Source organism: Pecten maximus, chromosome 3 (assembly GCF_902652985.1).
Source record: "Pecten maximus chromosome 3, xPecMax1.1, whole genome shotgun sequence".
Taxonomy (NCBI): Eukaryota; Metazoa; Mollusca; class Bivalvia; order Pectinida; family Pectinidae; genus Pecten; species Pecten maximus.
In genome coordinates this window covers 13345575-13371968 of record NC_047017.1, presented here as the reverse complement: position 1 = coordinate 13371968, position 26394 = coordinate 13345575, and the positions used below count along the sequence as shown (strand labels likewise).

Genomic DNA, 26394 nt, shown 5'->3' with positions numbered 1-26394 from the left:
GCTGACCAATATTATACAACAACATTACCATTACATATTGCTTCAATAGGAAGATAACTAATGCAGAATAAACTTGGGAAAATATGTTTTCTTTTTCTTTCAGGCCCTTTGGGACAGGCATGCAGTTTATACAAAATTGATTCCACTTCCCCCAAGAATGCTTCAGACCAAATACAGACCAAATCCATTATGTGTATTATAACAAGTAGCAATTTAAAGGACCATTTTTTTCGATTGGGCCCCAAATTTGGTCAAAATCAATTCACCCTTTTATGACTAGTAGTGAATTAAAGGACTTTCCTCTATTTACCTATTGGGCCCCAACCCTTCTCCCTTTGGGGGTCCAGAGTCACCATTTATGCAAAATTTATTCCTTTTCCCAAAAGGATGCTTCTGAATAAATTTGGTCAAAATCCTTTCACTCCTTTATGACAAGTAGCAATTTAAAGGATTTACCTCAATTTCCCCTATTGGGCCCACCATCTTGCCCCTGGAGTTCCTAAGAGTCACCATTTATGCAAACTTTGTTCCTGTCCCCCAAGGTATTTCTGACCAAATTTGGTTAGAATCAATTCAGTACTTTGTGACAAGTAGCGATTAAAAGGACTTACTTCTAATTCCCCATTGGGCCCTGCCCCTCAGGTCAAATTTGGTTAAAATATATTCAGTACTTTATGACTAGGCTAGTGATTTAAAGGAAATGTTGATGGACAACGGACGCCGCACCATTGCATAAGCTCACTAGCCCTTCACGCCAGGTGAGCTAACAATTACAGGGAATGAAGATGTAATCAGATCCACTTACGGGCTATATAAAATAAAACAAACATATGTTTCTAAAAATTCAGTAATATTTTTCCTCTTTTGATAACTTCAAAAAAGAAATATCAAATCAAAGAGGATTTAATCCTAGATCACAGGTCATCAAAATATCTACCACAAAACACACAAAAAACTATTCTAAACTATTCTTAAGCTACTTTAGTCAGTAATTTAAAACTAAACACAGGTTGTATTTTGATTGATAGAATTTTTCTAGTTGCTTATGAAAGTCTTTATTTATAAATTTATAAGTTAATAAATATGCAATCTTGAGAAAGAACAATTGTCAAAAAAACAAGAGGCCCAATGGGCCTCTATCACTCACTTGGCTCTACGGCAACTTTGAAGTTGATTGAGGTCAGTTCTACAGATACTATGCTGATTACCACTTTATTCAAATATCAGAGTAAGCTAGGTTTATTCACTGCAATACATTTTCTAGTCCTTCATTCCAGCATGCTATTGGCCTAATATTAGGTCTCGTTGACTCTTGACTATTGCAAAATCATTGTTTAAAGATTAAAGCCTATTTCACCCCTGTGACCATGAATGTATGTCAAAGTCATTCATTTGAACAAACTTGATAGCCCTTCACCCCAGCATGATACAGGCCCAATATCATGTCCCTTGGCCTCTTGGTTATTGAGAAGTTGTTTGAAGATTTTAGCCTATTTGACCCATGTGACCTTTAAAATAGGTCAAGGTCATTCATTTGAACAAACTTGATAGCCGTTCACCCCAGCACGCTACAGGCCCAATATAATATGCCTGGGCCCCTTGGTTATTGAGAAGAAGTTGTTTGAAGATTATAGCCTATTTGACCCATGTGACCTTTAAAATAGGTCAAGGTCATTTATTTGAACAAACTTGGTAGCCCTTTACCCTAGCATGCTACAGGCCCAATATCAAGTCCCTTGGCCTCCTAGTTATTGAGAAGAAGTCGTTCGAAGAATATAGCCTATTTGACCTTTGTGACCTTGAATGAAGGTCAAGTTCATGCATTTGAACACTTTTTGTAGCCCTTCACCCCAGGATGCTACAGGCCTAATATCAAGTCCCTGGGCCTTTTGGTTATTAAGAAGTTGTTTAAATGAAAAAGTTGATGCCGGACGGACAGAAGACGGAGACTGCACCATGGCATAAGCTCGGGTGAGCTAAAAATTACAGTATAGAGTAAATCAGACAAGTTTAATATCTGCAAACAAAAATAGATAAAAGAGAATGTTTGTGTACAACTGTATCATATATATCTATATGTAAATAAAGAATCTAATATATTAAATCACATGCATTTTATATCTAATACTCATTTACCTGTGTTTAATATGTAATGCATTGTTTATGTACCTATAACACACATGTATCTATCTATATTTATCTATAACTAAAAAGTGCAAACCTAAAGCGGGTGTTTGGTGCAGCTTGTTGTAAGTACTAAGTTTAAAAGTCAAAATATAGTGTAGTCACGGCAGGTCAATGTTGGGACAGACTTCAATAGGCTACGAGAGGTGGAAAACCGACTAAATTTTACAGCAAATCAGATTGGCACAGCTGTATCACAAACATTCCAGAACCTCAGAAATTTCCATGACATATGTTTCTCCGTATGAAAACATCATTGAAATCATGGAAGTCTTAAACCTTAAGGAAATTTTCCTCATTTTCAGTAATGATTTCCAATGGAAAATCTTACGATATTGAATATCTGGAATGTTTCTGAAATCGGTACCACCAGGTGACTATTTACCATATGAGATCCCATCTCTGACTTAGCACTTACACTGTAATCCTGTAGGCGAGACAAAGCCAATAACAATATGACAGGGTGGTATCGGAGGCTTTGTATTCAGAGATATAAATAGGCATTACAGTTACTTAATGATTCATAAACAAGCTCCCAAACCTGTGCAATTATAAAGGGTTGTCTGAGTCAATTTTTCTTTAAAATAAAAAATCATGTCAATTCTTTTCAACTGATGCTTTCCCTTATTTTAAATCAAATAGATGATAGTATACTATTAAACTGTTTTAAGTTTTCAATATTATATAACTACAGCTAAGAATCCAGTCCTTTATTATTGTGATATTTTTTTAAACCAAATTTAAACGTTTTCACAGCAAGAATTTCCAAACATTTTTCACATCGAAATGGAAATGGATATTTGGAAAAATTGGACCAATAAACAATAAGGGAAATATTGTGCAGACTTTCCTGGCATATTTCAGCATCTGAAGGTTTGTAAAGGATATAAATGTGCTTGTATATAATTCCTTCAATATCATGTGCAATTAAACAGATCTATAGATGTCTAGCATGTGCCAATGAAAAGAAAAACTCCTGCTGTAGAATTCAAAATTTTAGTACTTCATTACTCCATGCATCAGATAGACTATATAGCTGTTTAGATAGTTTGGGAATATTGATAAAATTGCTGTCAACCATGCAACTTATACTAGTCAACAGAATACTTTGCCTGTACACAATACAGGTTATTTGATATGAGTATACAGTGAAACCTGTCTAATCTGACCCTAAGTGTTCTGGCATATCCTGTCTAATCTGACCATTGAGTATTCTGACATATGGGTATACTGATATCCTGTCCAATTTACAACTGTCCCTGGGTATTCTAAAACTCGTCCAAGTTACAACTGTCCCTGGGTATTCTAAAACCTGTCCAAGTAACACTTGGCCCTGGGTATTCTAAAACCTGTCCAAGTAACACCTGTCACTGGGTATTCTAAAACCTGTCAAAGTAACACCTGTCCCTGGGTATTCTAAAACCTGTCCAAGTAACACCTGTCCCTGGGTATTCTAAAACCTGTCAAAGTAACACCTGTCCCTGGGTATTCTAAAACCTGTCCAAGTAACACCTGTCCCTGGGTATTCTAAAACTCGTCCAAGTAACACCGGTCCCTGGGTATTCTAAAACTCGTCCAAGTAACACCTGTCCCTGGGTATTCTAAAACCTGTCCAAGTAACACCTGTCCCTGGGTATTCTAAAACTCGTCCAAGTAACACCGGTCCCTGGGTATTCTAAAACTCGTCCAAGTAACACCTGTCACTGGGTATTCTAAAACCTGTCCAAGTAACACCTGACCCTGGGTATTCTAAAACCTGTCCAAGTTACAGCTGTCCCTGGGTATTCTAAAACCTGTCCAAGTTACAACTGTCCCTGGGTATTCTAAAAGCTGTCCAAGTAACACTTGGCCCTGGGTATTAATATATCATGTTAACGTAATACCTGACCTGAATATTCTGAACATGTGTACTTTGAAATCCTGTCAATGTAAATTGGTTTCTTCATTACAAGGTCACTGATTAGAAAGGTTTCATTTTACAGTACACTTAATTCCAAGCATCTTCATTCATCGTGATGAAATTTTGAAAAACAGAATGTATTAAATAAACCACATAATTCTCTTATATGAATTGTTATTGTTTTAATCATCAAAGGACTACCTGAAAACATTTTGCACATTTTTAAAAGCTTCTTGGTTTTAAATCTCAAAAGAAAACATTAATCTTTCATCTTCATCATTAATAAATGTTTGGAGAGATTAACACAAATATTCTGTTGACTTCATACTGGTTGTTACAATGTCACCTATAATACTCTGTTTACCTTCAGTGCTGGAGCCATGAAAGTGTGAGGGGAATCCTGTTGGAAAATTGTCACAATGTATTTTCAAATCTAGATCACTGGTGTAATGCATCACTTTTTACAACTTATTATAATATCATACCAACATAGACTAGCCACAAGTAAATTTCAAACTCAATTTTCACAAAGAAGTTATATTTCTTTTTGGCATAAAATATTATTCTGATTAATTTGGGGAATAATTCATTAACAGATTTAGAAACATCTGTCATCACTCAATCTATATTTTAGGTGTTTTTTTTTGTTTTTTTTTTTGTAATTAATTAATCAGATGAAACAAAATGATTGGACAAAATGTTAACAATTTTAACAAAAAATTAAAAACTATATAAGAGGCCAAGACGGCCTACATCGCTCACCTGGATATTTAAGTAATTATGACAAAACACTCTCATTTAAGTTATATTTCAAATATTTTCCTACTTTTGAATCGTCTCTTCCAAGAATGTTTCAAACCCTTTTGGGCCCTGCCCTCTGACCCTAGGGGTGGAACCAGCCTCATTTATATCAAATATGACTAATGACTAACAGCGGTTGGCAGACGATAATGGACGGAGCTAAAAAAGTGTGTAACATTTTTGCATACATATCTCACAAATGATTATATTAATGGGGATTTATGACAATTAAATTATCATTGGATCAATAAAAAAAGTTACCAGGTACTTTCAATTTTCTTAAAAACATAAATTTAATATTCTAATACAAGCATTATAAGCATGCACCTTAATTATCCTTTATTAACACATAACTTCTAATTCAGTGTTTTACATCTACTGTAACAGCAGAGAGAATATCTATGCTTTTATTTTCTTGGAAAAGCCTTTTTTTATTTTTCTTAATTAATCTACTATGAATTAGGCATCATGCATCCATAATCAGTGCTGAGCCAAGCAGGACCTAGATCTTTGCAAACTGCAAGCTTCTGTAAAACAAAAACTGAGACTCAAAATCCCAACACCAAAGACCCCAACACCAACGCCAACGCCAAAAGTCCAAGTTGGGTTTTTTTAAGTGAAATAGACCTTGCCTACTATAACATATTCATGATCTGAACTGTACAACAAAATTTTTTGTTTTGAAAATGAATTATTATTAGTATATTCCACCTTTTTTTTTATTCCTCTCTTCGATGATTTATGATTGGGAGATTCTATATACAGAGTCTATTTTTATCACACTGACGTTTGAGGGATGATATAGTTTTAATGTACACCTGAACTATGAAAATTGTGTGTCAATCAAAATTCACAATGAGATGATGACTTTTCATCTTTGAAAAATATATTGATCATCCTTGACTTAAAATTACAAACATTTCATTATTCTTTTTTCCACAATCTTTATTATTTTCAAACATGTTACTGCCCTAGACAATGTTGATTATAAAACAAAAATTGTTTTATTAATATTTTCAAAAAAAAATACAAATGTACATGTATATGAAAATGTGATACTACAACACCCTTTGTGCATTTTTACCAAAATTACATTTGATACAATTCAAATACAAATCCTCTAGAACACAGTAATCTGTGAAAGCAATATGAAAAAAGGGTGAGCTAATTATAATATTGTGATGTAATAAGTAAAATCGATTGTGAATTTTAATTAATTAAATTACCAGAAAATTGCAGTTTGTTCAGTTTCTTCTGCAGTCAACATATTGGTCTAAAATAATCATCTACTGTAATCAAGTTAAATTTTGTGAGCAATTTATCTTTAGTAACTTAGTACAACATTCACAAATAAATCATTTCAGACCGAAAAGGGAAACAGGTAGTTTATCATTTGATTTTTTAACCAATATTCAACAAGAGATACAAAGTTAATTTTAAAACAAATAACTGAAATTGAAATATTTGCCAAATGATTTGATAGAAAAATCATTTATTAAAAATCACTACGAAACTGCTCACAAAATGAAACAGTTGAAAGAATTTCCCACATTCACTTATTTCATAATTATATGGTACTTAAAAAAGCAGCGTAGAACAAAGCCCATGTTTGTAAGGTATCAAAATATTGGTAGTACCGTAAAAACCTGTGTAATTTACGCACTAATGTAATTAATACCCCCTAATAATCACTTTAAATTAATAGAATTAATCCTGGACAGAAAATAAAAGAGATCATAATTACCAGGATTCATGTTAGACTCATGTCTTTGTGGCTTAAGCTGATATGGAGAAAAAAACCTGGACAATCTCTGTACCAATGTAATCCACGTACCCCCCACTACATTTTTCCCAATAAATGCGTAAATTACACTGTTTTTACGGTAATTATATATATATATCCACTCCACAAATTATGCCTTACAGATTAATAAAGCAGACTAAATACAAAGAAAGGTGAACACCAAGGTCAAACTAATGTGGGGTTATAGGTTATAGACCGACCTCTGGGGGGTTGAGTGTATGACCTCCGTGATGCTGTGATGCAATACTCATGGAACGCTGGAACATACACACACCAACTAGTGCTACATGTATATTAATGATCAATTTCAAGAGGTTTTCAAAGAAAATTAATTTACATCAGGATGTATGCTACTTTATGTTGTTTCTCTTCATGAAGAATTTTGTATTTTGAAACTATTCAAGACAATAACATCTCTAATAAATAAAAAAAAAAAATTTTGAAAATAATTTTTCATCTCACAATTCACAAGTATGATTGGATGTTTATATTTAGGGGTAAAACAAAAAAAAATTGAATTTTCTTGTCTTCCTAAGTTGATCTTTTTTCCAAAGTCAAGTGAAAATATGACTATCTATATGTAAAGATACGTTCTTTATAATTTCTTGAAAATCCTCCTGGACCCAACAATTAAAGCATTGTGAAAGTTTAAATCTCATTATTCAGAAACCATTAATCCTGTAAAAAGAATAACAAATTTATTTTTTCAAGGTGATTTATAACATATACTGCATTTGTTCTAAAAAATATCCTTTGGCTGCAATATTGCTCAGAAATAATTGATTGGGGAATACATGAATTCTGTTTATACTTGGGCTCTGAAGAATGAGTAGGGTAAGCAAAAAGCTTTGAATAAATCATTGACCTCGATCAATTTCCATAAGGGAAAAATTTCAAAATTTTTGATCAGTTGGAATTCGATACTGAAAAATTTCCCAATAAATGCTGATGATAAAATATATATCCCAAAGGTTATTATTAAAATAAATACAATATTTGTTAAATATGACGTCAATTTCATCTCATGTAAAGAAACCTGCCAATAAAAAAAGCCAACACTTTCACATCACAATGACATTCCCACGAAACGATGCATGCAGATTTAAGAAAAAAAAATTTGACAATGCTGAAATCTATAATACTATACAATCAACATCCATCTAAATGATATTTTATGAAGGAAACAAAATCAAAACTGTCTAGGGCAGAATATTATCAATAAACCAAAGAAAACAAATATTAGAGATGAGCACAAAACAAGAGATCCAAGAGGGATCTTGGCGTCTACCATTAAATGACCTTTATTTGTTCTATGTATGATCTTTTCTCTAATTTAATGATCTGATGACAAGGAAGCATTCATTTTGAATTTAAGAGATGAAACTCTTAGAGAAGAATTTTCTGTGAATTAGAAATAGCAATGCTAAACTTCAACGGTTAGCAATTTTACTTTCTGGATCAGACTCAAAACAAAAGCAACCAAGGGGCACCTACATATGAAGCTTGAGACAAGGGGACCAACTCTGCTTCATATCATAACAAAATGATCATCAGTTAAAAGTGACATAATGTGACCTTGACCTCTGACCAATTTACCTTGACCTTTTGTCAGCCGCCTCCTTTAATTCTCACTTTCTATGCTTCATAATGTCTTAACAAAATGTTCATCAGTGAAAATATACAAAATTTGACCTTCACCCTTGACACCGTGACCTTGACCTTTGGTCAGTTGACTCTTTGTTTAATTATGAATAACATTGCTTCATATTTAACCCCGCCCCTCTGCCTCAAGGGGTCAGACCAGCTTCTTCTTTATGAAATACGGTCACTCTCCCTAATGATGTTTAACAACAAATTGGGATGCAAAAGCAAAAATTTTAAAGCAAAAATTCAGCAAAGTTTCATATTTGGGGCCCTGCCATTCGGGCCCCAGGGGTCAGACCAGCCTCATTTATATAAAATATGATCGCACTCCCCCAATGATGATTCAAACTAAATTGCTAATAATCCACCTCAGGGTTAAGAAGGAGTAGCGTTTTGAAATAGAAAGTCTTATGCACGGCGCACGACAACAGATGAAACATAATGGCTAAATGTCCTCCTGACCTGTTCGGTCAGATGACCTAATAATCCTTCTGTACTTCTCAAGAAATAGTGACAACAAACTTCAATTGTCAAAATCCAAAATGCCATTTTTTTTACTGGATCAGACTCAAAATCGAAGGGGAACAACTACGGACCAAGGAGAACCTACCAGTGAAGTTTGAAAAAAAATCCTCCCAGTACTTATCAAGAAATAGCAATATCAAATTTCAACTGTCTAAATCCAAGATGGCTGCCTGATGATCATCTTGTTTCAAGATCAGAATCATATCAAATGTGCACAACTAGGGACCAAGGGGAACCACATTTGAAGAAATCCTTCCAGTATTTCTCCATAAATAGCGGCAACAAGGATTAGTTACAGACGGACGGATGATGAATAATGCACGGACGATGGACCAGGGATGCAAGGTGATTTGAACGGCCCACACTCATCAGATGGTGGGCACAAAACTGATTTTGAAAAGCCTTTTATGATATATGTATGAAAACAAGTTAATCAGTTTGAAAAAAAATAGACTGAAAAAAAACTGAAACTGTAGTATGAGATATGCAAAGAAGGGAGAGTACAATTTGTTTTCAGTTATAAAGTTACTAAAAGCAAAACAAATAATAACAACTAAAATCTTTAAAATAAGGTAATAATGATAACACAAAAACAGAAATTGTGAATGCAATTGAGTTCCTATATATCATCTATCATGCCAATCACTGAACACTTGGAAAACGCTTGATTGACTATCACAACTATTGTCCCACACATGTCACATGACTGTCACATGACTGTCACATGACTGTCACAAAGTCATTACTCCTAATTCACGCCTAACAGTACCAACCTCATGATGGGCTACACTACTGGAACGCTGAAACACCATGTACATATTTTGTCATATTTGTAAGTAGAAGAGATTTCAGCTGAACCAGGAAAATTATTTCTAAATAATATATGTACATATCTTCTTTATGTACTTGGTTTAATATGTAATATTTGCCACATCTTGAATAAGATTTTAATTTTTTTTTTTCAATATAACTTTCAGACTTTCTAATTATCTAAAAAAAAATTGTGGGAAGGTGGAGTTGGGGGGATAGAAAAAAGCAGGACTACATGTATGTAAAGTAATATTTGTACTGTAATATAATGCCTAATATCATTAACTATCTATCTATCAAGCTATTGATGCTGAATAGCCCATTGTAATCTGCTAAGCAGTGCTGAAGTCCCCTTGTGGATGAGGAGCAGAATTATTTAGGAAAAAATGTGCATTATATATAATTAACTTTTTTTTCTTTTTTCTTTTTTCAATAATTTACAAATAACTTCTTCTTAAATTTGAAATCGTAGAACTAAGTAAGTTATATTTCAAATTATAGACTTCTTGATGAAAATATGTACATAAGTTAAAAACTGTAACAAAGAATTGAAACTCGAAATTCCCTCATGGTAATATCATTTTGAAATTATGTAAAATTCCAGCATACATGTAATAACAAGAAAAAATGACCAAATGCTGACAGATACATGAAGTAATGTTGTAATCATGATTTGGGTGACAGGTAGAAAATGTGTTTACATACCCCTTTCTTGACTTCTTTCTCCTTTTTCTCATCCTTTTCCTTCCCTGCTTTCTTTGGAAAAGGCGAGGCACTGTTACGGTTGAGGATGTTGAATGCTATCCTTCCAGCTTCCTCACCATAACCAGTCTTTCTCTTGGTCTGAACATTATGAGGCACAAATATAACATTTGTTTCTTAAAAAAAACTCTGTTGCCAATACTTGAATATGGATATTGCATACAACATCATCTACAATTTTCACTACTGAGGTAGCATAGTAGCTATGATGTCATATAACAAGGCTAAATTTGATATTTGTATAGTATTTTTTGCTTGATTACATGCACAGAGACTCAAAGTACCATATTTAACTTAAAACACAACTTTATTCAAGAGATATACAGAATTATGGGAGTTTTCATTTTCAAAATTACCTCCCCTTATTACTGCATTGGGAGAAAAAGTTGTCAAAATACACCTCTCAGGAAAATCAGCAATACTCGGTGACTATTAAAGATACACAGTAATCCGATATGTCATTTTGTTCGTCGGAACATATTCTAGACATTCATGGGGGTTTTAGTAGAATTAGAATTAAATAAGGTGATGTATAAGGTAGCACACTACAGTAGGACAGCCTGGCCATGGGCAATTTTTTTGTTAAGCAAATAACTCCTGTATTATGATATGCATAAAAAATGAAAAAATAAATGTACACTATGATTGGTATATTCAGTATGAAGAAGTACATACAGGCTTCACATTTGTTAAAACAAAAATTAATAAATTGGTTCTGGATTTTAAATTTCCGGATTTTCCGCAAGTGTGTTTACACAGGAAATTTAGTTTTGCCTACAGCGAAAAATGGATGCCCACAGTAAAGGTGAGATAGCGGAAAAACTTAATTTACAACATAGTCAAAACAAGATTAATTCTGTCTTTGGGATAGAGATATCTAATTTTAGATAGGTTTCAGAAAAAAAATTGTGTAGAGAATTGTGTCAGTTTGGGTCAAATATCATAATATTTTGCAATTTTGAGCATTTAAGCTGTTACCATGGTATTCACAGCTCTAAAAATCACAGAAAATATCAGTTAACTTATCCTTCAGAGCTGTATTAAAATTGCAAATGTTGTACAGATTACAAATATATATACTTTATTAGAGTTTATATGTAGGGTTATAACTGGCAATGTTTACATATCTAAGACATGTGTCATATTTTTCAAAATTGGGCATTTTTACTGTACACTGCTACCTGAATCTAGAGGAAAATTAGTGTTTTCAAATTATATTTATTTTTCAATTCATTTGATATATTCATTAGTTATTGATTTATATCTATATAAATCTTTATGTTCAAAACCAGTCCTTCTTTCATTTAATTACTGTACATGCCATTGATATAGCTCTGGATCAACAAACAAGACGCCCAAAGGGCCTGAATCACTCAAATGACCAGTTAGGAATGATGGCAAAATCACCATTTATTCCAATTGTCATGTTGACCCAATCTAATTGAACTTAGACATGTAATTTCTGCTATTTATACATAACTCATTTCAATGAGGAAACTGTCTTGGCCTTCTGGAAATTAAAAAGAGGATTCTTGAAGTTTTAAAGTTTTGAAAAAAGGTCAAGGTCATTTATATGAGGAAACTTTTTTCCACTTTGCCCTAGATACCTGCTGGCAAAATATCAACCCTCTGGGCCTTCTGGAACTTGAGAAGATATATTTGACTCCTGTGACCTTGAAAATAGGTCAAGGTAATTTAACATGCACTTCTGGCCAAATATCAGTTCTCAGTAACTTATAGTTTTCAAAAAGTTAAAAGTTGATGAATGGACAGGCAACCGCAAGCTCACCGGCACATCATGCTATGTGAGCTAATAAAATGGAATAACTATTATGGGGTGTTTAACTTAGTGACCAATCAATTTCCTACTATTATAAAGTCTTTGGTTTATTGACCAATCACTTTCCTTCTATTATAAAACATCAACTTACTGGCCAATCATTTTCCTTCTATTATAAAGTGTTTAACTTACTGGCCAATCACTTTTCTTCTATTATAAAGTGTTTAACCTATTGACTGATCACTTTCTGTCAATTATAAAGTGTTAAACACATTGACCAATCACATACCTTCTCATGTAGAGCATGGTCAGTATAGGCATGGACTCTGTAAGCACCACGGATTCTCTTCACTGGAAAAAGCATATCATAGAATCTTATAGACATTATTTATTCTTTCAACAGGTTAATCTCCCAGCAACCTGTAACATTACTTTTTAAACAACAATAGATTGAAATTGAGAAGAAAAGGAGCAATTCTTTAAAAAAGTTCAATTCAAAGAAAATACTAACACTTACCAGGTAGATCGACTGATCTTGAAACGTGAAAAATGGAATTTCTCTAAACCAAATTATCATGATCAATTTGTCTGTTAAGTACAATGTGGGGTATCAGAAATCAAATATCTTATAACAACATGACCTAAAATTTGGGTATGCCTTTGATCATTAAAATCAACACTTACCTCCGGGATACAGCAGAGGGGCTAGGTTAATGTAGGCAACACCGTGATAGCTTATGGAGCCTTCTTCATCCTGTACATAAATTTACAGCTATGCTTAGTTTCAATTTAAAGATAATTAGACAATATGCATACTAAAGGATAAAGAAAAACAGTTTGTTGGTAGATGAGATGAAAGATGGTAAGAATTAAAGGTCAAGAATAGTTTATAACAGTTACAAACATTTATTGAAAATGAGTTTCAGGTTTCAGAAAAAATTACAAATTACCCAGGTAAGAACAAAATTAAGTGCTTATAAGTATGAAAACACTGGCATTTTTTTTTGGCTTATTTTTCAGTTGAAAATTTAAAGAGAGAAAAATATAAGCAGTGGATTTAAGATTGGAAAAAATCAAAATGAAATTAAATATCAGGCCTGTATTGCTCATCAGGTTTCATGAGATATGAAACAAGAATGATGCATAAGTATATGTGTCACCCGTCTTGCTATGTCAATATATCATAAGCATTTTATATGGGTAAATACACATTTGTTTTGTTGTAATTCTAAAAATGTGAGGTTTTTATGCCAAAAAGTGCATTATTCCATGAAATGAAATGTGAGGTTTTTATGCCAAAAAGTTCATTATTCCATGAAATGAAATTGACATCTTTTGGCCCCGTCCTCCATTTGTACAATTTTGAATCCCAACCCCATAGGGATGCTACATGTAAATTATGAGTAATATTCATTTTGCAGTTTCAAAGAAGTCGTTTATTATATCAATTTAGCCAAATCAATCCCTTTTGGCCTGGCCCCTGAGGCCCCTGTGGTGTCAACCCAACCATTTGTACAATTTTGAATCCCTGACCCAAAGTGGTGCCACTAGTCAAATATTAGGGATATTCTTTGCTTAGTTTCAGCAAAGAAGTCGTTTATATCAATTTAGCCAAATTGACTCCTTTTGGCCCTACCCCTCAGGCTTCCCAGCGGGTCAGACCAACTATTTGTACAATTTTGAATCCTTACCTCATAAAAATGCTACCAGACAAATATGAGCGCTATCCTTTGCTTAGTTTCAGAGAAGATGTTGTTTATATCAATATAGCTAAATTGGCCCATTTTGGCCCAGCTTCTTAGGTCCCTGGGAAGTCAACCTCAGCATTTGTACAATTTTGAATGTCAACCACTTAGAGATACTTCCAGTCAAATTTTGTTTAATTCCAATCAGCAGTTATGAAGTCAATTGTTGGTGGAGGAATGAACCAGGTGAGCTAATACTATTTTTATAAAGGGCAATAACTATGTAAGTTACCCCGTCAGATAATTTCTATTTTGAAACTCATCTGTTATCATGCTCACAAGGTAATTATTGACGGAAGGCCAGACGGACACATACACATAGGCATAAGCTGACCTTTGACCTTGGTCCTAGGGACCACAGGTGAGCTAAAAATGAGTTTCAATTGAAAGACAGCAGAACATAGAACTCTTTTCTCAAACTGTGCTGCAGTTTTGAATCTTGTGATGTATCTAAAGCAAACATGCTAAATTGAGCTTAATGAAAAAAAATGAAATTTGGTGAGAATTGTTTAAACTTAAAAAAAATAAAAATAATAAATGACAAACACATGCTTGAAAGGATACATAGGCTAGAGTGTATACATAAAAATCATAAACAGAAATAAATATAAGAATATAAATAAAGAAATATAAATCATGCCAAGATTCAGCCACATTGTCAATCTTTGTTTTATGTTTACAGAACACAGATACACATTTGACAGCTTGAAATTATCACCTGACACATATAATTTCCAGGCTAGTTAAGCTAAACTGTCCAGTGAAGAATTATATTTCCCACTTGCAATTTTTTTCATGATACTAAAATCATATGTCTATTGCGTTAAATCTGAACAACTTCAAATTCAAAGATGAACTTGAAGGAGAATTTATTTAAATTACCTGGTATTTATTTATTTATATTCATTTGTTTATTTAAATAGATTAAATCAAATGAAGACTTCCGTATGCCCTCCCTAGCCCAAGCTCCTAACTTGCTTATAATTCTAAATGTTTTTTTTTTTTAAAAGTACAAAATATTGCTTCAATGTACGTGTAATTACAGACAACGGTAGTCATTAGATTTTTGACACATATACAGCACATATATCTAGTGTGCACATCAGCTACACATTGACACAAGCCACCTGTGAATATCACTGCCTACCAACCTTAGATTTCCCTGTAGTACCAGGGTTTCCCTGGCGCTGTGGTTGAGCCAGTAAACAAAACAAAGGACACACAGGTACAAATCATTATCACAGGGGGAACATCAAAATGGATATATACCAGTAATAACTATATACCATACATGGAATCTCATTATACCCAATTTAGACTGTGGAAAAGCAACTTTACCGACGATGCAGCACTTTTTCTGAGGGCTCTATGGAGCTAATAATTTGCCCCCATTCCCAATTGAAATTATTTCATATATTCAAGTCAAATTTCCAAAATTTGTAGTTTACTCCTGAAAGTTTCATTCCCAAAATGAGGCAAAATCCCCAAACTATTGAAAAAAATACCTTAGTTACAATAACAGATTCTCAAAATATGACTAATGTCACAGACGTGATATTCATTGAGAAAAAAAATTAATGTTACATTAACCAAATCTCAAAATATGGTTGTGATCATGGATTACGTTACATTTTTCTGTGACAGTAGGCACCCGTCGATTTCGAGTTAACGAAGTTCCACTGTACTTAAAACTGGCAGGTGTTCATCAATAGATTAATATGACATGTAGACATGTAGAAGGGTATGATTTCACCCCATAACTTTATACTTAAGTTTAAACTAGTGTTGTTACCGTTAATCATTGGTAAACACGTATGTGAGTGAGTGTTTGTGGATGAATGGAGTTATCATGCATTTAAGTTATAAGTTGCGGTTAAGTAATGGTGATAAGATAACACAAGTGTCTGTGACACTTGTCCCTATCTCCAAGTGTAATCTTGTACAATGGACTATCGATCATTATGCTTGAAATGAAAAAAAGAAAGTTTAAACTAATGCACAATCTTAATTATGAAAAAAAATGTACAGAGATTTTGTCTAAGTGAACCAACGGTTAAAGTATTACTATCAAATATGATTTCTAAATATCAACAATCGTAGTTTGACATTTATACGAGTTCAGTAAAGCTAAGTTGAGGTTGTGCAGTCAGGGATTATCTACAGTTCAGCAGTGGGTAGAGCATTCACTGGGTTTTAATTTTCAGCATTAGCTTCTGTGTTTGATTTAGATATATAATTGTCAGGTTAATGAACGTGCAGATCTAACAGCCAATCCTGTATCTACATCTCTATATATACTTACACTAGCAGCATGCTGTGAATTGATGTCAAACTTTCAATCTCTGATACATTGTTCTTACAAAAATCCATATATCGGTATAAGACATTTTATTATTAATTATGATTGCTCAAACGTAAATTATTTCAACCCTTTGCCACATGTAAACGTCTCTGGATGCCTTCACCTCTTGTCACATATAAGTGCTTTTGGATTCCCCTGCACCATTCCCATGTAAGCGACTCTGGACACCTCAACATGATCTCAATGCAAGCGTCTCTGGACGCCATTTTGACTATTGATTTTTGCTGCTGTATAAATATCACATGACTTAACAGCACCCCCTGCTTTCAAACTACACAAACTAAATATCAAAATATCCAACTTTCCAATTTACCAATGAAATAATTAAACATAAATCAAGTTTGAAATTTCTTGGATAGTGAACATATTTGATATGTATGTTAAGGATCTGATTCCAGAAAGAGTGCTTATAACAGTGTAACAAGTCTATTGATCTTTAAAAAATCCTACCAGTATTCTCTACATTATTGGAATTGAATTCCTTCGTACTCCATATAGCTGATCTTTCATGTACAATATTTATGATTATACAGCAATAATATGTTAATAATACTTGCTTGCCTACCTTTTTTCCCTTGTTGGCAGCGGGAGGTGGAAGTCTCATGATCTCAACTGGCCAGTAGCGACACTTGGCAATCTTGTCCTGAAAACTGTAAGAGACAATACAGTCCGTCTCAATATTACTGGAAAAATGACATTTTAACATATTTACTGTCCATTTTCTTTCTAAAATTTTAATGAAAGGATATCTATTGAATTCAAAATTCACCAACATGAATAAAATTCAATTCTAGTCTATTAATGTATATCATTAATTTTTTGAAATGAAGACATTTTTATTGACCCTATTAATACATAAATGCCAGTCATTAGTCTTCTAATTACTTATGAAAGAATTGAATACATCACATGAGTCAAATGTTTCATTCGGTCCCTATTTTTTCCCTTCTTTATCTTAGTAAAACACTGATAAATCGAAACTGTTGAATCAAATACTGCAGTGGCATGTGTCAAATATATTTTGTGATCCCTCCCTTCTAAACTACAGTCAAACCTGTCTATAGCGACCGCCCAAGGGGAGACAGAAAAACGGTCACTATAGACAGGTTGCCTTTATAGACAGGTCAAAATTATTGCACCAACCAATTTACTTAAACCTGCCATAAAAAATTGTCATTGAACAGGGCATTCAGAAGACCAGTCAGAAGTTAAATAAATGCATAAACTTTATAAATCTGAAGGGTTTAATATTTAATGATTTGTGGACCCAAACACAAAATATAACTCAAAATGGTCTTATGGATAATTTTTTAAAAATATTTTGTTCTGAAATAATGCTATATGTATCTATCAAATTATCTCCCTTTCTTTCATAAATAAAGAAAAAGAATACACAATAATTAATAAATTAATTATATTTGTGTTACTACTAATTATTATGTGTTATAGTCTTACTTCTTAAAACCAATTTTTTTTTTTTCTGACCCAAATTGAAATCCGGATATTTGTGTCAGTTTACGACTTTTTATTAGTATTGACTAATTAAAGATGGCGGCAGTACAAACGCTAGTACCGACAGCTACGATTAAGAAAGACATTATTGGCTTTCATGTGAGTAAATCTTGTTGACAGATATGACCAGTGTTTGTTATTGAAGTGATGTATCCTAGTTGTAATCACAAAATTAACTGACCGTGTCAAATGAAGCCACCTGTGCACAGTTGTAATGTAATACCGACACGCATGGTGACCCGACTCCTCTCTTACCGAGCCCATGAGCCCCAGGCCAGGGCAGCTACAGTAATTATAGGCTAACAGGTGGTAGGGGTCTTTTGTTTATATACTCAGGCCAGGGTTGTGGTGGTCCTTTGTTTGTATAATCAAGCCAGGGTCGATGTGTCTGAATTTTCCGGGGATTTTATGAGGGATGACTGCCGAGAGCAGAAGATGGCCGACAGAAATCGGTCGCTATAGAAAACAAATTAGCGACCGCCGTTCCGAAATCACCGGTCGTTAGCCACATTAGACAGGTAGTCGCTATACAGAGGGTCGTTATATAGTAAAATCTCACGGGGAATCTTAAAACCGGTCGTTATAGACAGGCAGTCGTTATATACAGGGGGTCGTTAGAGCAGGTTTGACTGTATACTAAAATTTCCATTTTTGTGTCAAACATCAAAGTATCATGCTTTCTCGGGTAAAATTTCCCAACATTGGCCTGATTGAGCATGACCTACTGTGTTCTGTTTACTGTTTTGATACACATGGCTGCTGGAATAAATATATAAGGAAACAAGAGATCCCAGAGGGATATTGGCGCCCACCATTGAATGATCTTTATAGGTTCCATGTCAGATTGATCTTCTCTCTATTTTCCCCTTCCTCGTACTAATCTGTGTAAATTGAGAAACATCCCTCCAGTACTTTTCAAACAAGGGGACCTATATATGAAATTTAAGATTTAGTGATAAAGGCTGTCTGTTGGCCATATTGTTTTCAGATTGGTCCCAAAATGCAATATGAGGGACCAAGGGGAACCTACATATGAAATTTGAGAAAGATCCCTTCAGTACTTTCTGAGAAATAGCAATAACAAACTTCAATGGTCAAAATCCAAGATGGCTGCCAGTCGACCATGTTGTTTTCTGATCAATCCCAAAATGCAATATGCACAACTTGGGATCAAGGGGACCCTACATATGAAATTTGAGAAAGATTCCTTCAGTACTTTCTGAGAAAAAGCGATAACAAACTTCAATTGTAAAAAAAACCAAGATGGCTGCCTGTCGGCCATCTTGTTTTCTGATTGGTCCTTAAAATGCAATATGCATAACAAGGGGACCAAAGGGATAATACATATGAAATTTCAGAAAGATCTCTTCAGCACTTTCTGAGAAATAGCGATAACAAACTTCAATTGTCAAAATCCAAGAATTGGTCCCAAAATGCAATATGCATAACTACGGACTAAGGGGAACCTACATATAAAATTTGAGAAAGATCCCTTCAGTACACAAGGACATAGATAAGTCGAACCAACTGATAAGTCAAATATTTTGCTTGGTCCTGTCGACTTTAATTTGACTTATCTGAGTTTTACTGTATTCATACCATGAGGAACTAGAACTGTCGCCAGGATGGCTGACTAATATCCCCGCAATCTGCATGAGTCAATGGTGAATTGGAACTGTTAATTAGAAGCTAACCAAGATATCCCAGTAAAATAGTGACCGGTTGCCATAGCAACCATAATTTTGAAAAAAAAGAAAGTGGCATGCACATCTACACATGGTCCTCTATATTTGTGCGAAGTATCATTGAAATCGGCCATTTAGTTTAGGAGGAGTTGTCCGGACAAACTTAAAGTTATGGTTCTTATCGGAAAACCTGTTTATAGTGACCAGTTGCCATAGCAACCATAATTTTGATTAAAGTAAAGTGGCATGCACATCTACACATGATCATTAATATTTGTGTGAAGTTTCATCGGAATTGGCCCATCGGTTTAGAAGGAGTTGTCCGGACAAAATGCGTCTACAGACGGACGGACAGACAACCTGATTCCAGTATACCCCCTAACTTCGTTGCGGGGGTATAAAAACTTGTGATTGAAAAAGGTTACCAGAAAATGTTGACAATTTAACAAGAAATTGAAATGTTTGTAGCCTATACCTCTTGACAGCGGAGTTTTCCATATAACATCTTCTCTCCGTATTCCATGGAACTCGGAGTTTCTCCGACTCGGAGTTCATCCTGTGATCCCTATCCTCTTTGGCACGGAGTTCTCCATCCTCGTCTTCAATACTATCACTGGAGACAAAGCTGGAACACACAAACAAATTGAGAAAATTAATTAGCATTAAACATTCTAATACTATAGTCAAAATACAGAAATAATCATCATAAAATCCAACCAAATTGGCATATTTCAGAAGCTTTGTCCAAGCTTATATAAGAAAAAAACCATTGTTTGATAAAAAGTGAGCAAAGTCAAATTATTTCCCTAAATGTCTATCTACCTATCAGGGATATAAATAGCATTGCCCTGAGCAGATCCAGGCATGGCCCACTTCTTTTGTTTGTTTGGAATCTCCTTGTCAGCACCAGGCTTCAGCGCTCCACCTGCAAATATGATGGGTGCCTCTTTCTGCAAAGAAAATTACATTTTTTTTTTTTTAAAGAATTTTTTCCAAATTCAATATTGGTTTTAACATATTAAGATACATATCATTAAATTCATGATAACTATAGCAACAAGTACTTATAATTAATCTACATGGACAGATTTCAATGGCATTCATGCTAATTGAAATTCTTTACATGGTTAATATCAAAAGTTTCTAACAAAGCACATTTTCAAAGAAACTAACCTCAGCAGTGACAGGGATGGGCAGTGCTGCAGCATAGCAGTACTGAGATCCGGCCAAGGTCCAGGACTCTGGAGGGGACAAGAGGGATTCCATGGTAATGGTCATCAAGTTCCCTGAGCTAACCTGGGGTGAGTCCATCAGTGGTTCGTTGACAGACACCACAACATCCAGCTCGGGCTAAAACAAGAGAAGAAAATTTTACCGATCAACAATAACTTTTGATTACTGTCATCATGTTTTTTGTTTTCCTTTTTAAATATAAATATGTAAGTTTTTACTGAAAGTACATTAAAATCTAAATCAGCTATACATGTACTTGAAAATTTGAAATTGACACCTCACATTTGACAGATGTTAAATGTAAAATTGAACACATCTTGATATTGTGGAATTTGAAATTTTGCTAGGAATGATAATACTTAATCAAATTTTTAAATTCTTCCAGAATTGAAATTTATGTTTCAGTATTCAATCAGCACTAACCTTGGCATGTTCAGGAGGAATTCCTTCCAGGGGTGACCCAGGCAAAGGGTTAACAACTAAGGTGTACTTGTGTTTTGTCTCACCTGTTTGACAGCAACATTCAGTAAATGAATTGTAACCGGTTATGGATTAAAAATATATTCAAGTTAGGTTTTTGCTCTCAAAAATTAAGAATAATTTTAAAAAGTCAAACACAAATTTTGTGTTAGTCTGTGTTAACGTGTGTATTCATCCATGAATGTCTTACAGTCCGAGGAATCTGATTAGTCAGACTGTCACAGGATAGTTATCTGTCAATCAGTGGGTCTCAGACACACGTTCTTTTTATAATGTTTAGCCATGGTGTATACATTGGTTATTACAGGTACATATCAGACATTTTAGCAAGAGTTTGAGAGTCTGATAGAGTATAAATACTGGTGGGCTGTTTTACATGGCATGATTAAACAAGAGGCCCAGAGGCCTGTATCGCTCACCTGGTTTTATAAGATATGAAACAAGAATGATGCTTAAGTATATTTGTCGCTGGTATTGCTATCTCAATATATCATAAGCATTTTATATGGGTACATGTACACTGGTTTTATTGTAATTCTAAAAATGTCAATTTAGCCAAATTGACCCCTTTTGGCCCCACCCCTCAGCCCCCTGGGGGGTTAACCCCGACATTTGTACAATTTTGAATACCCATCCCATAACCATGCTACCATACAAATGTGGTTTTTATGTCAAAAAGTACAATTAATCCATGAAATGAAATTGACTTTGAGCACAACCCAATAGGGATTGCTACTACACAAATGTGAGTGATATCCATTGCTTAATTTCAGAGAAACCCAATTAAGTGACCCCTATTGACCCTGCCCTCTACGATTTGTACAATTTTGAATCCCTACCCCAAGGGGTGCTACCAGGCAAATATGAGCAATATCCGTTTCTTAGTTTCAGCGGAGAAGTCGTTTATATCAATTCTGCGAAACTGACCCCTTTTGGCCCCACCCCTCAGCCCCCAGGAGGGTCATCCCCGTCATTTGTACAATTTTGAAACCCTACCCCAAGGGGATGCTACCAGGCGAATATGAGCGATATCCATTGCTTAGTTGCAGAGGAGAAGTTGTTTATATCAATTTAGGCAAATTGACCACTTCTGGCCCTGCTCCTAGGACCCCCTGGGGGTCATCCCTACCATTTGTACAATTTTGAGTCCCCACCCCATAGGGATGCTTTTGACCAAATTTGGTCAAATTCCGATCTTTGGTTATGAAGAAGAAGTCAAATGTTGGCGGACATCAGACGACGGATGCCACGTATGGCATAAGCTAGCTCACCTTGGTCCTTTGGACCAGGTGAGCTAACAATGAACGTTACCAACAACTTGTCATTATGTTCTGATAAGTGAACCCTTACATTACAATATGTCCTCTTACAAACCTTTGACAAGTGGCAGTAAATCCACAGTGCATTGTCCTAACAATGCTGTCTTTTCTTCCTTTTGTTTTTTCTCTTTAGGTAATCCTTCTATCACAGTCACTGTAACAGTAACAATGTTCACTTAATTTAAATGATTTAATTGTGCAGATTTGTAAATCAGTCTGCTAAATACAAAAATAAATATATATATATAAGTATCTGAAAAACTTAACTTAACCAATGTCAATAAATATAATATATAACATGTCAAATCGTTTGGTTTGATTGATGATATATTGTGTTATTGTAAATATTTATTTGTAAATTCTGATTGTAAGCATCAGTTGAATGATGGATTTAATTGAAAATTACTGCTAAAAAACAAAGTGGTGTATTAATTGATATACAGTATATCCATCAACTTGATCAAGGGGAAATCCACTTACAGACAACTGGTTTGTGAGCAATTTCATCCAGGGCCAACGGGTCATCATAGGTACAGTTGATGGTAGTGCTAAAGTTGAGTTCAGCTGGAACCTCAGGAGAACACTCGACTTTAGGGGAATCCCCAAGGGTTTTCTCTCCAAATTCTACCTTTACCATCACTTGGACACTATCAGCCTTTGTTCCTTTCTGTGAAACATACACCATCATAAGTCTATGGTGCTAATGTTTATTGCATGTATACTCAAATGGCAGCTGAAAACCTCCATTTGTGGTATCGGGAGGTCTAATAAAGAGTAGGACACCGACCGGTGTCATGCATTTGCATGACACCGGGCTATGTGACCTAAGGGTCACTAGTTCAAGTCCCAGCGTGGACACTATATTCCTTGTATCCTTGAACAAGATACTTTATCCTGTTGTGTTCTAGTCAACTCAAATGTAATTAGTCCATAGGGCAGTGCAGGAAACGTTATATGTAAGCTGGTAGCACAAAAAATAGCAGTTCCTACTGAATGCTCCCAAGGGAATTTAAATGTTGGCTGCTAAAGCTTAAAATTACCACAGATAATAATTTATGAACTGCTTTGAGACAGCTATGTTGCTGTGATTATTAGCATATTTAATGCATAATCCTATAGGCAAATCCAGTCAGACCTAAAATCAGTGATAAATCTACGTGCCTGTCCTGCATCCGAGACGCATAAAAATTGGAAAGAACTATGTACACATTCTTACTATGAGCATCCTAGGGACTCATAAAAATTAAAAAATAAGGAGAAAGGTCTATGTTACTGTACAACCTCATGTCAAACTGGTTACCAGTAACAAATAAATCTGACCAAAATCAAAAGATGCTATTCCCTGTCGTTTATACTTTCATCATCAATCATATGTGGAAGTCCCCTGTTCTAATTATAGCATACGTAAGTGATGCGCTGATTGGATATCAATTTCCTGTAACCAGCCAATCATGCATTAGTTCAGTGCAGTGTCGTTGAATGTATAAACAATGTACCTCCCAAAAAAGTTCTACGGCTGGGGAAGGGACAAGAAACGTTGTTTTCTCTAATAGAAAAGAGTCATACGGATGGAAGTTTTAGGTTGGGTAGGGATGATTAAGCGAGGTGTGGAAGCCATATACTAATATTGTACAAAAATTTATTAAAAAAAGTGAACAATGTCAAAAGTATGAATTGTTACTTGAAATGTGCTTGGAATGCTGGTTTTTCATCTACATTCTCAATTTTTTCTGGGGAGACCCCCCATACCCCTCCCCCCATACCCTCCCCCTCTTCCGTGTGGGGGCTGTGGCCCCCTCCCTCTCCTCAGCGCTTCGCTCCATGGCTACCATAAGTCCAGAACATGTGGGTCCCAAGGACTCCATCCCACAAATCCTACATTTATCACAGCTAAATATAACTAGGTCCTAACATGACAGTTAAAAAAATCAATGTTATTTATTATATCATGTTTATCATCTTTCTTCAGATAAGGGGAAAACAAATAAAGGAAAAGTTGGTAACAGAAGAAATGTCTATGCCTTGCAAAGATTTTGTACTTACCAAGTTCCTGGCCCTCAGGACGGTTATAGTAATTGGCTCTGGAGGCCTAGTTTGTATATTGTCTTGGTCCATTTTGATGGGTTTTTACTCTTCTAATTGAAAGAACCTGTAAGGAATTAAGAAAAAGTTTTCTGATTTGATAAATGATCACACTTACAACCAATTGACCTAAACGTGTCTGTTGATCAAAGTTTGGTATATTTACTGATTGTCTTGACCTTTCAATGGAATTTGCCAAAAATAATCTTACTTTATGAACATGGCCAATGACATCTCAACGCGAAAATATATTTTCATCATGACTGTCAGCGTAAAAATATCCACACCGCGAACAGTTGGGAGGCTGACTAAGCGAAAATTTCAATGAGCTAAAATATCCACTTTTAAAGTACATGTATATACATTCCATCAGCATTCAGCATATTTATTATCAAATTACAATTAACACTTTATATCAGATATTATTATTGGTCTGTTTGTTTGTTTGTTTTTGTTTAACGTCCTATCAACAGCCAGGGTCATTTAAGGACATGCCAGGTTTTGGAGGTGGAGGAAAGCGGATAACCCGGAGAAAAAACACTGGCCTACGGTCAGTACCTGTCAAACTCGCAACCCAGAGGTGGAGGGCTAGTGATAAAGTGTTTTCATTGGAGGAAAATAGGTCATCTGACATGTTATAAATAGAATATACCACGGAAGTATGTCGTCACCAGTGTATAACCTCGTGGTATACCCGAGCCCGGTACATAACCTCAGTGAACGTTCCTGCACTGGAAGTCATCTGCTTCATTCAAAACAATGAGAAGTATCAGCACGTTTTGGAGGAATAACAGAGGAAGTATCATTGGAATATTGGAGAGCAAAGTTGCGAAAAATACAAAAAAAAATCTATGTTTCAGGGAGGTCATTTACAAAGATGACAAACATTAATGGTCCTAGCATTGAGTCTTGAGGAATTCCTGATGTGACTTCGGTCCAGTCAGAGTCTGCACCATTCACAGTTACTTTTTGTTGTCTACCTTTTAAGAATGTTGCTATCCAAGAGATTATTTGGTTGGAGAAGTTATATGAATTTAGTTTATTGAGGAGTCTATTGTGATCCTTGGGTCTTTCAGCTCTTACTCTGGTAGCATTGCTGTTATGGTACACACTACTGTGCAGTACTAGTTAAGTATTGTAAATTGAGAGAGTGTTCTCAGCTACTAGGATCTATTTGGTTATCTAGCTGTTAACATGCCTTATCCCGAAATCAATTAACCAGCTACGACACCCTGTAAACGTTACAGTAGAATCTTGAATACAGATCTGTGCAAAGCATTAGGTCAGTATTTAAAGATTCGATCAACATTTGTATAACACAATATAGACTTCACACAATATCCATAACTGATGTGTATTTGAAAACGTTACATGTACATTTGTATCTCATGGAATCATATTGTACTAACTGGTAACGTTACATGTATCAATGAAAGTGCAATTGTTCCTTAGCAGCAATGAGTACCAAGATGCCATCAAATAAAAATAAACATTAATCTCGAAAATATGCCACTCTGCTCTAACTGATAGGCCTGTACTCTGAAACAAGTGAAAGACAGGAGGGGGTTGTCATCATGACATCGTTACGCTCAAAATATCCACATACGAGTGTCTGTGATATGTATCGGTTCAAATTATTTCGAAAATGCATGAATCTTAAATTACAGATATATAGTACATTCCTAAACCACAACTAATTACCTTTTTTTGCAGTAGACAGTAACTGTGTCTACAGCCCTGTGCTCACGCCGGTTTCCTTGACGACA

At 34.8% G+C, this 26394-nt stretch overlaps 1 protein-coding gene across 10 annotated transcripts in view; it reads right to left on the bottom strand.

Moving 5' to 3' along the window:
• Positions 1 to 26394, bottom strand: part of LOC117323257 (cilia- and flagella-associated protein 70-like) — a 43550-nt gene extending 17156 nt beyond the window's left edge. For 3 of the 10 annotated variants that reach the window (XM_033878361.1, XM_033878360.1, XM_033878363.1), the window contains exons 1-16: positions 26330 to 26394; positions 24590 to 24695; positions 23027 to 23213; positions 22602 to 22700; positions 21171 to 21253; positions 20688 to 20864; positions 20337 to 20464; positions 19990 to 20139; positions 16883 to 16967; positions 16258 to 16269; positions 15107 to 15142; positions 12895 to 12964; positions 12500 to 12561; positions 10374 to 10511; positions 6890 to 6946; positions 2570 to 2611 (exon numbers count right to left, since the gene is read on the bottom strand). In XM_033878361.1, coding sequence (XP_033734252.1) covers positions 2570 to 2611; positions 6890 to 6946; positions 10374 to 10511; positions 12500 to 12561; positions 12895 to 12964; positions 15107 to 15142; positions 16258 to 16269; positions 16883 to 16967; positions 19990 to 20139; positions 20337 to 20464; positions 20688 to 20864; positions 21171 to 21253; positions 22602 to 22700; positions 23027 to 23213; positions 24590 to 24661 — 1398 coding nt within the window. In that variant the 5' untranslated portion in view covers positions 24662 to 24695; positions 26330 to 26394. Of the gene's footprint in view, positions 1 to 2569; positions 2612 to 4448; positions 4485 to 6889; positions 6947 to 9631; positions 9659 to 10373; positions 10512 to 12499; positions 12562 to 12894; positions 12965 to 15106; positions 15143 to 16257; positions 16270 to 16882; positions 16968 to 19989; positions 20140 to 20336; positions 20465 to 20687; positions 20865 to 21170; positions 21254 to 22601; positions 22701 to 23026; positions 23214 to 24589; positions 24696 to 26329 lie in introns of all 10 variants that reach the window. The other 7 variants (XM_033878362.1, XM_033878369.1, XM_033878365.1 and 4 more) reach the window with 7 other exon arrangements.